Source organism: Lepidochelys kempii, chromosome 2 (genome assembly GCF_965140265.1).
Source record: "Lepidochelys kempii isolate rLepKem1 chromosome 2, rLepKem1.hap2, whole genome shotgun sequence".
Taxonomy (NCBI): Eukaryota; Metazoa; Chordata; order Testudines; family Cheloniidae; genus Lepidochelys; species Lepidochelys kempii.
Genome location: NC_133257.1, coordinates 183,923,183 through 183,938,432, shown reverse-complemented (window position 1 = coordinate 183,938,432; position 15,250 = coordinate 183,923,183). Strand labels below are relative to the sequence as shown.

Sequence of the window (15,250 nt, the reverse complement as noted above, 5' to 3'; positions counted from 1 at the left end):
AATCCCTTGGCAATCCTAGTAGCGCAACATGCAACCCTAAGGATAACAGGAATAAAATATTTTGCAGTAGAATTTATTTTTATGGCCACAGCCTTTTGGATAGCAATAGGAAACTGGCCATGCATGCCAACCAACCAGCACTAAAAATGTAATAATTTAAAAAGCAGATTACAGACCCACTGAAATAGTTATATTGAATCTAATCTCCAATAACTTTTATGTGTGGACTAGTTCCAACAGAGAGAGAACATTTCTTCTGATATATTTTTAAAAATACATTATTTAGCATTGAAAATAGTCATTATAGATCATACACAGTATGAGAAGTTTCAAAGGAACACAGTGAAATCTGTTTTCTCAACAGAGAATGTCTTTTCCATCAAGTTTAGGTAGTAAGTCTTGTGCTCTCATTGGGCCTCTGTGTAACTGCTCATTTAGAACTTGAAGTGCATCCGTGTCCCCATTATGTGCTGGGTGAAATTCTCCAGCCTGTGTTATGCAGGAGGTCAGACAAGATGACCACAATGGCCCTTTCTGGCCTTAAAGTCTGTGAATCTATGTACCCCTGACTCTATATGAGGAAAAGAGCACTCTGGCCCTTTAAGATAAAACTACAAGTTGCCATAGTAGCAGGATGATGAATGTGAACACACATCTCATTTGACATACTTGAACTGGCTTCAGGTTCTGGTGTGATACCTGCCTATCTGGTCGTAGATTGATGCACTGAGCCATGAAGAACTTGGGAATATGCCTGTCTCCACAGGGCAAACCTAAAGACGACATGTCTAGGAATCCCACTGAAAAAAGAGTGCCTGAATCCATATGAAAATGCTGTCTAGCATGAGTTGCAGGCATTGGAGATTTCATGCATCCGATGAAGTGAGCTGTAGCTCACGAAAGCCTATGCTCAAATAAATTGGTTAGTCTCTAAGGTGCCACAAGTACTCCTTTTCTTTTTGTCCCAGTATGTGAGCTATGATTGGCGTGTGTTGAATCAGCAAATCCTTCTGCCCATGTAGGCTGGATTTAGTCTCAAGATTGCCTTCTCCCTCAGGCTACTGTTTGGGAGCTAGCTTAGTGCTGCTGGCACTCAGGTGTCTTTCAGCAAATGTAATGATACTCATTAGGCTCTATTTAGAATGTAATGGAAATGGATAAAAAGTCCTGGAGAATATTTGCTTTTGCTTGTGTATCAGAAAAGATGTTTTTGGAAGAAATAGGCTCTCTCATGAAAAACAAACAAACAAAAGATTGGAGGAAGGTGGCAACTTTAGAGCAGAATAGGCTGGTGCCTTCCTTAAGAGATGCCGCTAGAGAGGAACCCCTGCATGGCTGTGTCACTGTAATGGCAATCTGCGTACCATGGGAAACATAGTAGCATTACTATTTATAGAACAAAATAGTGTTGCTGTGACTTGTCAGATGGCAGCTGCATTACCCACTGGTGGTGATTGAATTGGCTCATATGTATAGTTTGTAAATCAGTTTTGGAAAGACACAGGACTGCAAGAACCCGTGGATAAAATAATGCTATATAAATAATTATTATTCATGAGAAAATTTCAAAGGCAGCTTGTGTCCCATCTAATCCTATGACCTAAAGTTACACTTAATCTGTCATTGGAACTAGAATTGCTCACCCGCTAGAATATTTCTAGTTCTATATTTGCCCTCAAGACCAAACCGTGTGGAGAATGAAACAAAGCTATTTTCATGTTGGCTTATACCCTATCTGCTGCTCTTATTACAGACCCAAATTTACCTCCCTTCCACACATACCTGTTGTTTTCACTCATTAGTACTGTAAATTATTTACATTGGAAATACAGAATTGTGAAATGAAACGTGTAGAACACGGGAGATGTTTGGGGAACGATAGTCCTGTTATGTGAAGAATTTCAAGGTTTTGAAATTTTGTTTTTGTTCCTCACCTGGATGAAAACAGAATCTTTGAAATGTTTTTGCAAAATGCAATTGTGTGTTGAAAAGTCTGTTTTCAAATGGTAAATGTCAGGTTTTGATTTAGGTGTGTCTTATCTCTGGAAATGATCAGAGATTCCACCTTGGACCTCAGAATCTTTTCCATTGCAAACTTCATTGAATTTGATACTTTTTGGCAAAATGTTTTGATTTCTATTAAGTTTTATTTTCCAATGGAAAAATGTTTTGTCAAAAAAATTCCAACCAACTCCATAGAAAAAAAAAAAAAAATGTCCATATGAGCTGCTAGGATGTGGCCAGAAAAAGCCTAATTCTTTTCCCACTGAAGACAAAGGTAAGACTTCTATTGACTTCTATAGGGGCGTTGGATCAACCCCCAAGTTTGTATGCATTTCTCTTGCACCTGTGAAAAGAGTAATTTCTTATAGGTACTTAATGATACAATCATTTCATTCACGTTTGCATATGAGAATTTTGTGGCTGCAAACTATAAATGCAACTTATGGACTTGCTTCTGCTCCCATTCAAGTAAACTGTAAAATTCTCTTTGTTTCAACTGGTGCAGGAGCCTGTGCTTAAAAATGTAGCCCTGATAGTTTCACTACAACCTAGAGTTTCATGTCCAACTGTTACAGAATCTGGGCTGAGGGAATCCAGAAGTAGCAGATAAATGTGTGTTATGATGTACCTTTGCTTTTCACCAACAACAGGGGAATAGCATAGAAAGTAGTTAAATATTTTAAGAATACAGATACTGTATGAGCCCCCAAAAAGGAACAAACAATATTTTGAAGTTCAACAGCTTTTATTAGTTAGTCTATAGCCTTTAACTATAGATATTGTGATTTTTTTAAAAAAAGGTTTTTACATTGATCAGATTTGAAAACTGGCAGAGAAAAGCAGCAAGCTTCTGGCTTAGTGTAGGAAGTAAAATGTTTCATAAGTTTGACTGAGCTCATGCCACAGAGCTTATCTTGCTTTGATCAGGCAATGGGAATTGGTTTTCAGTGAGGCCTCATGTTTCATGGCCTGCGCTTTGTGGTTTTCTGCCCCTACACTGTGTCTTAGCAAAACAGTGGTGATGAGGAAAAAGAATATCCTTTCATTTGGAGCTTAATTACTTTTTCTGATAGGATCTATTTTTTTCTTGCTCTATAGGCCTTCATAACAGATGAAGAGTTTTTATTCCATTTATTTTATCATGCATTAAATAAAAACTTCCTTAATCAATATTTTTATAGTCTGTTTATCCTAGTCAGTTTATTCAGAGCGAGAGATCTTGCCAAATTATCTGCTTTACAGAAAACAAAAGAAAAATGAGTGCACTCTGGAATTTTATCAATCTCAGTATTAGAAAGGAAGGATCAGTGCTCTTGGGGCCTGATCCAAGTCCATTGAAGTAGGTGCTGTCACTTGAAATATATGTCCAATATGATATTAATTTATTGGGTCAAAGGACACTTAGAGTCTGTGGTCAGTTCCTAGTAATATCCTAGGACAGTATTAAGATTTAAGAGGCTCCTTTGTTTTTCCAGTTAGAAGAAGAAGGGTAAATGTGGGACATGTGGGGATTTATAATTTCCTATGTGATGTCTCACACAATCATGCTGCGATATCACCCTGTAATATGAACAACTTCATCACTTAGAATTATTATATTGTAGAATAACTGACTGTCATTCCAAAGCAATTTGGTGTAACATAAGGAATAAAATGAAAATGCCTACTATAATATTTTTGTACTTATGCGTGCAGTACATTTCAAATATCGTATAGTATATAAGTAACTAAATATTCATAGTTCATTATTTCAAAGAAGCAGGCTTTTTATTCATAGCCTAGCTCTATTCTTAGCTATAATCTGTTGCTAATGAGGTGCATATTGTATTTGTGGATAATTTTGTTGCATCATGTCAAGGATCTGATTTGCAGTTTCCTGAAAGGGCTACCAGCAGAGCCAGTGATTAAACAGAATATAATGTAAGTTGCAGTGGGAGCATCATCTTAGGGAACTAGCTGAATGTTTTCAATTGAGTGTGCATTGGGAGCATCATCTTAGGGAACTAGCTGAATGTTTTCCATTGAGTGTGCATTGGGATGAAGGAATAGTTCCTTGGTTTCCATCTGGCCAGTGGCACTCAGAGCATCATAAATCTATCACACGCAAAAACATCTATTGCAATGGCCAGTCCTGTGCCTGCTGAGCGTACAGTGATTGAATCACTCCAGATGGTAATGGAACCAACAAGTAATGAGTGATTACAGAGCTCAAAAATCCAGTGGCAATAAAAGAATATGGATTCCTACTCTCTCTTTGCAATGCGCTGCTCTCTCCCAGTCAGGGACAGTGCATAAATGAGACTTAACGCAACTTTATTTTGTAATCATCACCAGGATATATCCACTGGAATATGTCTGTCTTGAAGGTTTGATTACAGAAGGTTTGATTACAGCAGGGCTTTCAAGATATGTGGCCACTTCCCTTTTGAAGTAACTACTGAACTAATATAAGACCCTGCATTCTTCATGGACATCTCTGCATTGGTAGACCATTCTATACCAAAGAGGTTGTAGGGCAGAGAACTGTTTCTTGAACTAATAACCAATTATGTCAGTCTCACCAAAGAGAAGGATTGAACTACTGCAATATTGTCATGTATTTTAGTTGCCATTGAGAAATCTAAGCTCAGCAGATACTGCACAGATTGACAGCAGCTAGACAAATTTTCTTTTTAATGCAGTTTACAAAATCCAGTAAAGCTGAGCTGATGTACAGATCAGTCGGTGAGTTGCCTTGTTTGCTGAGGGTAGCAAAACGCTTGAAACAGAGGAGTTGCTGGTGATAATGTTGTATGTGCTGAGTTCCATACTGATTCATTTCTCAGTTAAAAATATCTTAATTAGGCATATCTTCTTGACATAAATCACTTGCTACTGTGTAACAAATTCCCTGTACATTTTTAAAAGTTTTCCTCCCTGGTTAAATACCCGTTGGTTGTGATCTATAAATGACTGGTGTACAGGACTTTTTGTCCCCTTTTCCCTCTTCTGTGCTCAACCGAGCACACTAATTGATTCCATATTTTGCTCCTGCATTCCAGGAAGAGAAAATAAAATCCAACCTGTTTTGTCAGATTTCACAAGGAGTTCAGTTGCTAAAAGATTCATTTTTCCTCAGGAAATGTGTATTGCCTGTTGTCATTGTTAAAGATTTAATCCGTCGAAATGTCGTGGCACAAAGTACTAAATTTCTCCTCAAAATGTATTAAAGTACTTCTACTAGGCCTATCTATGCTAATCCACCATTACAACATAACTCATTCCTTTGACCTTTTTGAATAATAAGCAGTAACTTTTTTTTTTTTTTTAAAGTAATCAGTGTGGGATCCACATTGCATACATGTAGCACCTACCTCCTGTTCAGTGGGAGTAATTATTCCATTCTCATATTTACTTCTCTCTCTGTTCTCATTTTAGGCCTGATCCTGCACACACCCATACACGTGAAAAACTTAACTCACGTGTGCAAGCCCATTGACTTCAGTGAGCCTGTTTATGAGAATAAAGTCCTGGATGTGTGTGTATAAAATCGGGGCTTTTGATTATAGATTCGACAGGGATGTTGTGCCTAATTCTCCTTTCACTTATCCTGTTGTTAATCAGATGTAACTCCACGGAAATCAAGAGAATCCCACTGATGTAAAGCCAGCATGAGTGAGATAAGAATCAGGCCCCCGTTAGCCTTTTTATTTCTGCCTGGAAAGGCTTACACATCTGTGGCTCTGTAGCAATAAGTAGTAATATAAGAAAGTTACCTGTTTTTTGAAGAGTGTAACTAGAGTGGGCCGTGGGGGTGGGGAAAGGGAGTGGCATCTTTCACATGGATTTGCTTACGCACTGCACATGTCATTTAAAATGTAAAAAATTGAAAGCGTATGTCACTGAACACTGGCATGTCAGCTGGGATGATGTGAGATTTATGTGAGCAGGACCAGCTCTAGGCACCAGCAAAGCAAGCACGTGCTTGGGTGGCACAATTCCAGGGGCGGCATTCTGGGCATCCTTTTTTTTTTTTTTTTTGCTTGGGGCGGCAAAAAACCTAGAGCCGGCCCTGTATGTGAGGAAACTGAATTTTGGAAAGAAGATCTATTTGGCATTCCCAGAGAAGGGCTGAGAATGCTGTAATAATTGTTCTTAATCCCACAGCAGTAACCTCTCCTTTGTTGCAATCCCCCAGTAATGACCAGGGACAGCCGCCAGACAGTATATGTAATCTTTTGTGCCTTCCTTCTCCTGGACCATTAAACTGTGTTCTTGTTTTTTAAAAAAGTGGACACGGAAAAGAAGGAAAAATTGGATCAGACTTTCACTTTTTGTGACCTAATCCTGGGCCCCAGTGTGTGTACAGACTAACTAGCCTGTGTGACAGGATTCTTTCCACAGGGACCAAGGGAGTAAAGAATCCCCCTCTCCTCTTCTAGGCTGCCATGCAACTGTAGTAATATAGCCCCCATGCAGAAAGTACTGCTCCTTCATCTGGAGAATGGTTTTATAATCAGCTAGCCACCCGTCTTTCCTAGCATAGCCTGTACACTGAAGTCCTCTGACCTGGAAACCAGGAAGTTCTACAGAGCTCTGTGGTCCACAGAGGCTGTAGATCAAAGTCTCCAAGTGCTGTCCCCTTCCTTTCTGGAGCGGATCCCACCAGTGGGGGCAGGGGGAGGGCTGCTGAGGAGACAGCAGGATTTTGGCCCCCCCTAAAGTATGTTAATAAAAGACCAATCAGCAGCTCCTCCGAGCAGACACCCCAGCTTTAGTCAAGATTGACTTTTGGACTGTGAGAGGTGACCTCGAGTGCTTATGGGAATGAAAGGGACAATATCAGAGCTATGCAGCATCCAGTGGTTTTGCTTCATGTGGGTTTGTGTGAACTTTTTTTTGTTTGGATTTGTTATGAGTCTGCTACCCCTAAGATTTGCAATTTCCCCAAATCAAGCACAATCTAAACTGTCGATCTTCATATGTTTTCCTGTCAAAGCCAGGTGAAGTGACGAGTTTCATCAGATTTCACTCAAAACCATAAGTTGGCTGAGGTTCGCCTAAAGGCTTTGCAAATCTCTCTAGAGAGTCTGGTCTGAATTTAGAGTTGGTAACGAAATCCCAAACGGGGTGAATTTTGCACAGTTGGGGGGTTTGTTATAATCATTCCCTACAGCTGTAGTTATATTCAGTGCCTCATTATGAGTGAGGCTGAACAGTGGCATTGGAAGCGCTCTGCTTTTTGCTTGTTGCAGGATGAATGCTATTTATCCACCCATACCTTCTCTGCATTAGCAAAAGTGGGCCCTTTAATTCTCCCATTGGTACAGCTCCACCCATAGAAGTTAGGACTCAGATGGGTTTAGGCATTTGGTACCCATGTGTTGTCTAATCCTGTTCAGTTGATCCTGTCTGCACTACAGCTTCTACTGTGTGAGGGATATAAGACTTGAAATACCAATGGGGAAAATGGTGACCCAGGCCAACAGGGTAGGAGAAAGTCCTGTTGCATTCCTTCCCTGCCCTGTGAGTAATCTGCAGAGATTAGGGAGGTTAAGTACAATATGTGTTTTTTACTGACTAGTAAAGGAAATTGGGGGATGAGTCCAGGTTTACCTTTTTTGGAATGTAGATTATGTCTCCCCAGATGCACAGTAACTAAAGCACCATCATCTTGGGGGGTGAGGGAATGAAAGTTGTAGATCTTTTCTGGTAGCCCTCTCCCTTCCAATCTTTTTTTTCCCAGATGACTGCAGCATCACTGTGAGAAGGCAATGCAAAGGGGATCAGGGATTGGGACAGAAGATGAGGGCAGGTTAAAAGAGACACCTCTGATGTCCTGACATTTTAGAATTGTTTCCTTTTGTCAATAACTTTAGGGGGGGAAATGAAAGTATTTTCTTTTTATACTTTGTGCTAGAGCCAATGAATTCAGAGTAAAGGGAAGGTTTTAGTTAATTAATCTAAACCTGATCCCTAGAAGAAGGTTGGAGCCTGATATTTTCCAAAGGGCTGACCATCCCACATCCCATCCTCTTTAAGTCAATGGGTCTGCAGGTATTCAGCACCTCTGAGTATCAGGCCCACTCCCTTTTCTTATACAGAAGCTGACATAATTATATATTTATTGTGTGTGCATATATAATATACCTATAGCTATATAGTCTTTCACACAACTTTCACCCAGCTCTCCACTTGTACATACTGTGTAGCATAATTCTATTCTATTCTTGTTTTAAAATTTGCTTAGTGATTGCCCCTTGATTTTTAGGTTTAGATCTATGCTTTCTTATTTTTAGATGATCTGCCTTGGCTTGAACCATGTATCTGGGGGAAAAGTTTAGCCACTTTAAAATTTTTCATTCAGTGAAAAATAAAACAAAAGCCGTTGTTTGATTTTTGTTCCTTAGATTGTTTGTCTTAGCTTGTTGCAATGAAGCATGGCTTGGTTTATTTTCTTGTTCCCATACGGTGACAACACAGCTTTACTGACATATTTTGACTCGGCAGCTAGCCTGTTTAATGTTCAGCAGATGCTGGAGAAGGATGGCATCATATTGGTAGTACAGTTCATACATCACAGCAGGCATTCCATGCTCAATGACATCATGCCCCAGAGCAGTAAACAGGGCTTGGGAGCTCCCTTGCCAATAGGCAGATTCTTTTTCTTAATCCATGTCTTGCTGAAAGTGTACCTGATTCATTCCAGATGTACTCAGATTTAATGATTCAGGAAACTAGTCTCTTAAAATGAGACTTAAACACAATCTTCTGTTGCATTTCTGATGAAGATCTGAATTCCTGTCAGCTTCGAACCACTGGGGCTTTTCACAAAATTCAGTAAGGATGTGAATTTGATGTTGGCGCTGTAATCCGCGATCAGTCAGTGCTCTCTTAAAAATCAGGTCCTCCTCTTCTATGGAGGAATATATCGTGAAAGATTTGTGGCTAAATTTAACATTGCCACAAATGCCTTCATTCAGATATAACTCACTATAACAGATAATAATAAGAGGAGGACTTGTGGCACTTTAGAGACTAGCAAATTTATTTGAACATACATGATACATAAATGCTACAGCTCACTTCATCGGATGCATTCAGTGGAAAATACAGTGAGGAGATTTATATACATGGAGAACATGAAACCATGGGTGTTACCATTCACACTGTAACCAGAGTGATCACTTAAGGTGAGCTATTACCAGCAGGAGAGCGGGCGGGGGGGTGGGGAGCGGAGGGGAACCTTTTGTAGTGATAATCAAGGTGGACCATTTCCAGCAGTTGACAAGAACGTCTGAGGAACAGTGGGGGGGTGGGGTGGGGGAGAATAAACATGGGGAAATAGTTTTACTTTGTGTAATGACCCATCCACTCCCAGTCTCTATTCAAGCCCAAGTTAATTGTATCCAGTTTGCAAATTAATTCCAATTCAGCAGTCTCTCGATGGAGTCTGGTTTTGAAGTTTTTTTTGTTGAAGAATTGCCACTTTTAGGTCTGTAATCGAATGACCAGAGAGATTGAAGTGTTCTCCAACTGGTTTTTGAATGTTATAATTCTTGACGTCTGATGTGTTAGTCTCTAAGGTGCCACAAGTACTCCTTTTCTTTTTGCAAATACAGACTAACACGGCTGCTACTCTGAAACCTATAACAGATAATGGCACTGTGGAAAGCAGTAACATTATGCTCACATGCAGTACTTATTTATTGTTACTGCCTGGGTCTTTAATTTTTTATTAAAAAATCATTCTAAACAACTGTTCTACTATTCAGTATTAAATGACCACATTCTTTGGTTGTGACTATTAAATCTGTAAATGCTACAAAATCAGAGGAATCTTTTTCCTATTGTTTGCATGAGCAGAAATAAAAGTAAGTTGTGGATAGGATATGGAGTCAGTCCTAACCCCTCTGCCTCTCAAATAATGGCAACTTCTAGACATTAATGATGAGAGCATTGCAGCTAGCACGTCCTTCACTTGATGAATCCTTTGTTAGTTTTCATCACTTGCTAAAGCAACACATACATCCAGATTTTACTAAAGCCTGCAAGCTGTTCATCTAGTTTTTTTAAGTGTATGCAAATACTGTGATTTTGAACTTATTAGGAAATAATTCACATTAATGATGTTTTATTTTTTTTCTGTGTACTTGTGATTACTAGATGATCCTAGTAGTTTGCCATTTATGTCTTGGTAGGAGAATTTGTTTGCTTTTCAATCCTAAATGTTTAAGATTGCAGCATTTGGCCTCTTGAATTCAATGACTACTTGAGCAGAAGTCCCATTGACTTCAGTGCGAGTTTTACTGATGTAAAAATTGCTAGATTTGACTCTAATTGACATTTTAATACCAAATTTTTAGTGGGCTCCCAGCCAGGGCTCCCTTTTATGTGGATGCAATTTTGCAAAAATTGCATCTTTGTTTGTTTGCATCATAATTGTGAGAGCAAATCATACCATTTAGAAAGTTATGTACCTGCAAAGCTGTTACTTAGCCAACTCAGAGGTGGGATTTGTGCCTGCAATTAGTTGCAGCCATAAAAATTCAGGCACAGTTTTTGCAGTTTGTACTGAAACAGTGAGAAGCTGTCATTTGAAATATGGTCCTGAATTGTAGAACATGGTGAGCAAAGATTATAAACAAAATGGGCTAAGAAGATAAAGGCACTGGAAGTACCTCTTTATTTTGTGGGAAAGTCCCGCAGAATTTACAATGATGAATTCATAAGGATCAACTTTAAAGAAGGTGTCTAGAATATTTTACCCCAAATTTACTGCTCAGTGAGAAGTTTCCCAATCCGCTTTGGGGAACTTATGATGTAACTATGGATATCAAATTCTAGAATCTTCTTTAGCTGTAGGTGGGTGAAGCATAGTGTGTCTTTTCTCACGTTAGCTTGTGTTACCAATTCAATACCATTTACCAGGAGAGCCTGTTCCTATAAGCTCGTCATGTTTGGAAATCAACTTGAGGTCAGTATGTGGGCTCTGTGTAGTACATTGAAAGGATTGGGCTATTAAACAAAGATGGGCTAAAGTCAGAAGTGAAGATGCAAAATCGCATTAGATAAGCCGACTCATGTAAATCAGTTGTTTTCAAGGGTTTCTTTCTGAGTTGGAATTGAGTAAAGCAGAACGTGCAAACATAAGACTGGTGTAAGTCCCAGGCATGGTGGTTCCTTGGTAGAAATCCTAGTAGACTCCATGGGAATTCTTATAATTTAAACTATTTTCAGTGTTGAAATGCTGCTTGGGCAGACAGCAGACTTCCTGATGATACCGTGTGTGCTGCTCTGGGCATTGGTATACCTACCATGGTGTGGGTGCATGTTAAATTAATGGTGCAAGGAGGTTTTTGACTTTGCTGATTGCACCTTATCTGAAATTCCTTATGGGCACTTTCCCCTGGCATGCCACTAGAAGTTTTTTTCTGAGCCACCACACAACTCCTTCCCAATGACATCCTCCATGTTTTCCATGGTAACTAAAGGTATGGCTACTGTGGCAGAGCTCCGACCTTGTCCCCGTGGGTCCCACGCTTCCAGGAAGTTTATGCTAACCTCAGAGGCTCACTGTGTCCCTCCACGTAGCCCTTCTCTCTCTCTAGGGCCAGGGATTCAGTCTACTGAGCCCTTTTCATCATAAGCCAGCAAGGAGGTTGGTGAGAGAACTTGCACAGTCTATCTCATCCCTACGGGCTTATTCAATAACAGTTTAGCCTCCTGTCCTGACAGAGGCCTGTCTCCCCCTCCCAGGAGGTGTCTCTGTAGAGTCAGGTTGGGGGGAACTGGGCTCGCCCTCTACTCCGTGTTCCGGCCCAGAGACCCTAATGGCAGCAGCTGTTGGCAGCTGACCTTTCACTGCCAGAGTTGCTACATTTCCCTGGGCCACTTCCCCACAGTTCCCCCACTTCTCTCTCTTAACGCCTTCTTCACTCTTACGTTAGGGCTCCCTTTCCAGTTGTTTGAGGATATCTTCATTACCAGATCTTCAGCCGCATTTCTTCTCCTCTGGCTCTCCTCGGCCTGACTGGAGTGAGCCCTTTTATAGTATCAGAGGGGCCTTAATTAGAGTCAGGTGTTCACATTAGCTTAACAGCCTCACCTGACTCTTTGCAGGTTAATTGGAGTCAGGTGTTCTCATTAGCCTAATGGCTTCAACTGGCTCTTTGCAGGCTAAATGAAGGCATGTTTCCATCCTAGTCTGGAGCAGCCCCTGCTCTGGTCAGTCAGGGAACAGAAAACTGCTTATCCAGGGGCCAGTATATCTGCCTTCTACTACTCTGCTGTACCCAACTGGCCTGGGTCTATTACACTACACTATGGGGACTAATAGCAGCATAGCTACAGTGCCGTAGCTGTGAAGGCATAATCCTGTAGTGTGACAGCCTATGCTGACAGAAGGGGTTTTTCTGTTGTTGTAGGCACACCACATCCCCATCAACAGTAGCTAGGTTGATGGAAGCATTCTTCGATCAACCTAGCTGTCTCTATGCTGGGGGTTAAGTCAGCCTAACTACATCACTCAAGGGTGTGGATGTTTCAGACCCCTGAGCCATGTAGCTATGTTGACCTAAATTTTAAAGAGTAGACCAGGCCTAAGTGGAACTGGATTCCTTTTACAATAATGATCAATTCCAGATTGGTTATGTTTAGGCTGCTTTGGCACCTCTTTTTATTTTCTAACTTACATTCAACATGTGCCCTTTTACTTCACTCCATTACCTCCATTAAACTCCTAGTAGTATGTTTTTGGGTGTGTTAACATTTACATCTTATGCTTATGTATGTACTTTTCTGGTTCTAGACTGGCCAGAATGCCTAAGTGTACTGCAAATACCTAGTGACGGGGTGTGTGTGTGTGAGTGTGTGAGAGAGAGAAAATAATGTGGGATAGATGTATTACAGGTGTGTTGGGAAAGACAGATTTAGGATAAATTGATATGTATGTATGTATGTACATATTTGCACTGTGTTCGCACCTAGGAGTCCCACATCCTGCTAGTTCCTTCACAAACATAGACCAAAAAGACAATCCCTGCCCCAAAGAACTTCCAATCTAATTATTATTCAGTGGATGGTTATAACTTCTTAAAATTCCTTTTCAGCATATAGTTGCTTTCTAGATCTTGACTAGCCCTCTTTGGTTTTGTCCTTTTCAGCAGAGGAGCTCAAAGTAAGAGGATTTTCAGAAAGTTACTATAATGTTAAAATAACCTTCCATTTTTAGGAAACAAAATAGAAGAGCATTTATCTTTGAATATTACTATAACAATACTTAGCCCCTACGTAACACTTTATCATCAAAACACTGTATAAACCGTAACTATTTAATCCTCACAATAGCTCTGTGATGGTACAGTAGATTAAAATAAGTTTGAGTAGCAGCCGAGTTAGTCTGTATCTGCAAAAAGAAAAGGAGGACTTGTGGCACCTTAGAGACTAACAAATTTATTTGAGCATAAGCTTTCGTGAGCGTAGTTTGTTAGTCTCTAAGGTGCCACAAGTCCTCCTTTTCTTTTTGTAGATTAAAATAAGTATCTCAATTTTACAAAGATGGGTTAAGTGACTTGATTAGGGCCAGCAAGATAGCCAGTGCCAGAGTCAGGATTAGAACTGAGACGTTACTGGCACCCAGTCCTATGCTGGTACCATTATGCACACATCTCACATGTGATATGCATTTTAATATTGACTTTGGTTTCGTAAACAATTGAAGGTGGAAGGAAGAAAGTGAGTGAGTAGCAAGGCACTAACTTGTGTGTTCACTTCTGATTACAGTGTTGATGAGAAAACCCGCTATCTGGCATTGGGAGCAGTAAAGAACATTTCACTTAATATCTCCATCTCTAACATTGGGGACGATGCGTATGATACCAACGTGTTCTTCAACTTTTCCAGGGAGCTCTTCTTTATCAAAATGTGGCAAAAGGTAAGAAAGGACAATCTCCCTGAGGGCAGACTTTGTAATGTTACTGGAAACATACCTAATGGACCTGGGGACAAATTGAGACCCACCGTTAAATAGCCACATCTCCAAGGAATTCTGAGGTTGTACCCGCTTATCTTAGGTCTTTACTTAAGCTATTTGTTTTGTGAGTTTAATCTGTGTTGATGATGGACTCTGTATTTCTACACATCATATCGGACTGACCAGTTGCTGCTGCTGAGATGGCTATGGGAATGAAAAAGAAAGGTGGTTGTTTAGAAAGAGGTTGGTTGTTTTAGAATTCACAGTAGAATGTTTGGGATCGAAAAACTAAGAGTCTGAGCTTTGATTTCTTCCTGTTTAGATTTACGTCTTTCAAATTTCTCATGAGCATAATCTGATGTAGGATCTAAGTTCTTTAAAAATAATAATTGTAATCATCTTTTAACATAGAGGTGTGCCAGAGATGGTTCTGAATGGAAGTAACACATGTTAAAGAAATTGTGAAGAGCAGACACTGTAAAATATAAGAGGAATTTTTATCATTTACTTTTATAAAATATTGGCTTTCACAATTGTTCCCTCTTTGCTGAAGCTCTGTCTGCTGTTGCTCGTTGGTCGTATCATGCTGAGCTAACACAGAGAAGTTAAAAACTACAGCAAAGATGCGGCAAAATATATGGGTGAAATTCTGGTCCCATTGAAGTCATTCAATATATTTTAAAGACTGACAGTTTTTTTGGTTATAAGGAAAACTCTTCCACTCTAGGCCGGGGGTGTGGAGGTGTGGGAACACTTCTAATGGACAGTAATTCTCCTCGTCTTCAATTTTGAGCATTATATTCCATTTTCAGTTACTTTTAAGAACTTTAGAGCAATAGTTTTGTATTGTAATGTGCCGCATCAGACAAAGTACATTACATGTATGCTGTAGCTCTTTGTCTAAACAAACAGAAATGACATCTGCCAGTATGCACTGTGATGTTAATGGGAGTTTAACACATAGATTTCTAGGGATTGTCCTGGCTGCCATTGGAGTGTTTCCATTGACTTCAGTGGGAACAGGACCAGAACTCAATATATGTGCTTTAAATAATTATTTTGTTTTGTTCTGTAGCTAGGGTAGAATATCTTTTACACATGGATTAATTAGACCACTAGAGGCACCTCATTTGTTCCTTTTGGCAAGTACTGTCTGGGAACAAGCTAAAGATGATACTGTTGCCCTCGATGCTCTAGCTTGCACCTGTGTCTAACGCAGTCTGGAGACAGATGTGAGGAAGCAATTTCTGGAGCAAATGAGAGATTGCTTTTCGGTTTATTTCACTCTTTAGT

General features: G+C 39.9%; 1 protein-coding gene across 3 annotated transcripts in view; it reads left to right on the top strand.

The window, feature by feature from the left end:
- The window catches only part of ITGA9 (integrin subunit alpha 9), a 294,601-nt gene that overhangs the window by 173,625 nt on the left and 105,726 nt on the right, over nt 1-15,250 (top strand). For all 3 annotated transcript variants that reach the window (XR_012157453.1, XR_012157452.1, XM_073332985.1), the window contains exon 18: nt 13,768-13,918. Coding sequence is in view for 1 of the 3 variants with exons in the window: in XM_073332985.1 (XP_073189086.1) it covers nt 13,768-13,918 (151 nt within the window). In the remaining 2 variants the exon portion in view is untranslated. The remainder of the gene's footprint in view (nt 1-13,767; nt 13,919-15,250) is intronic.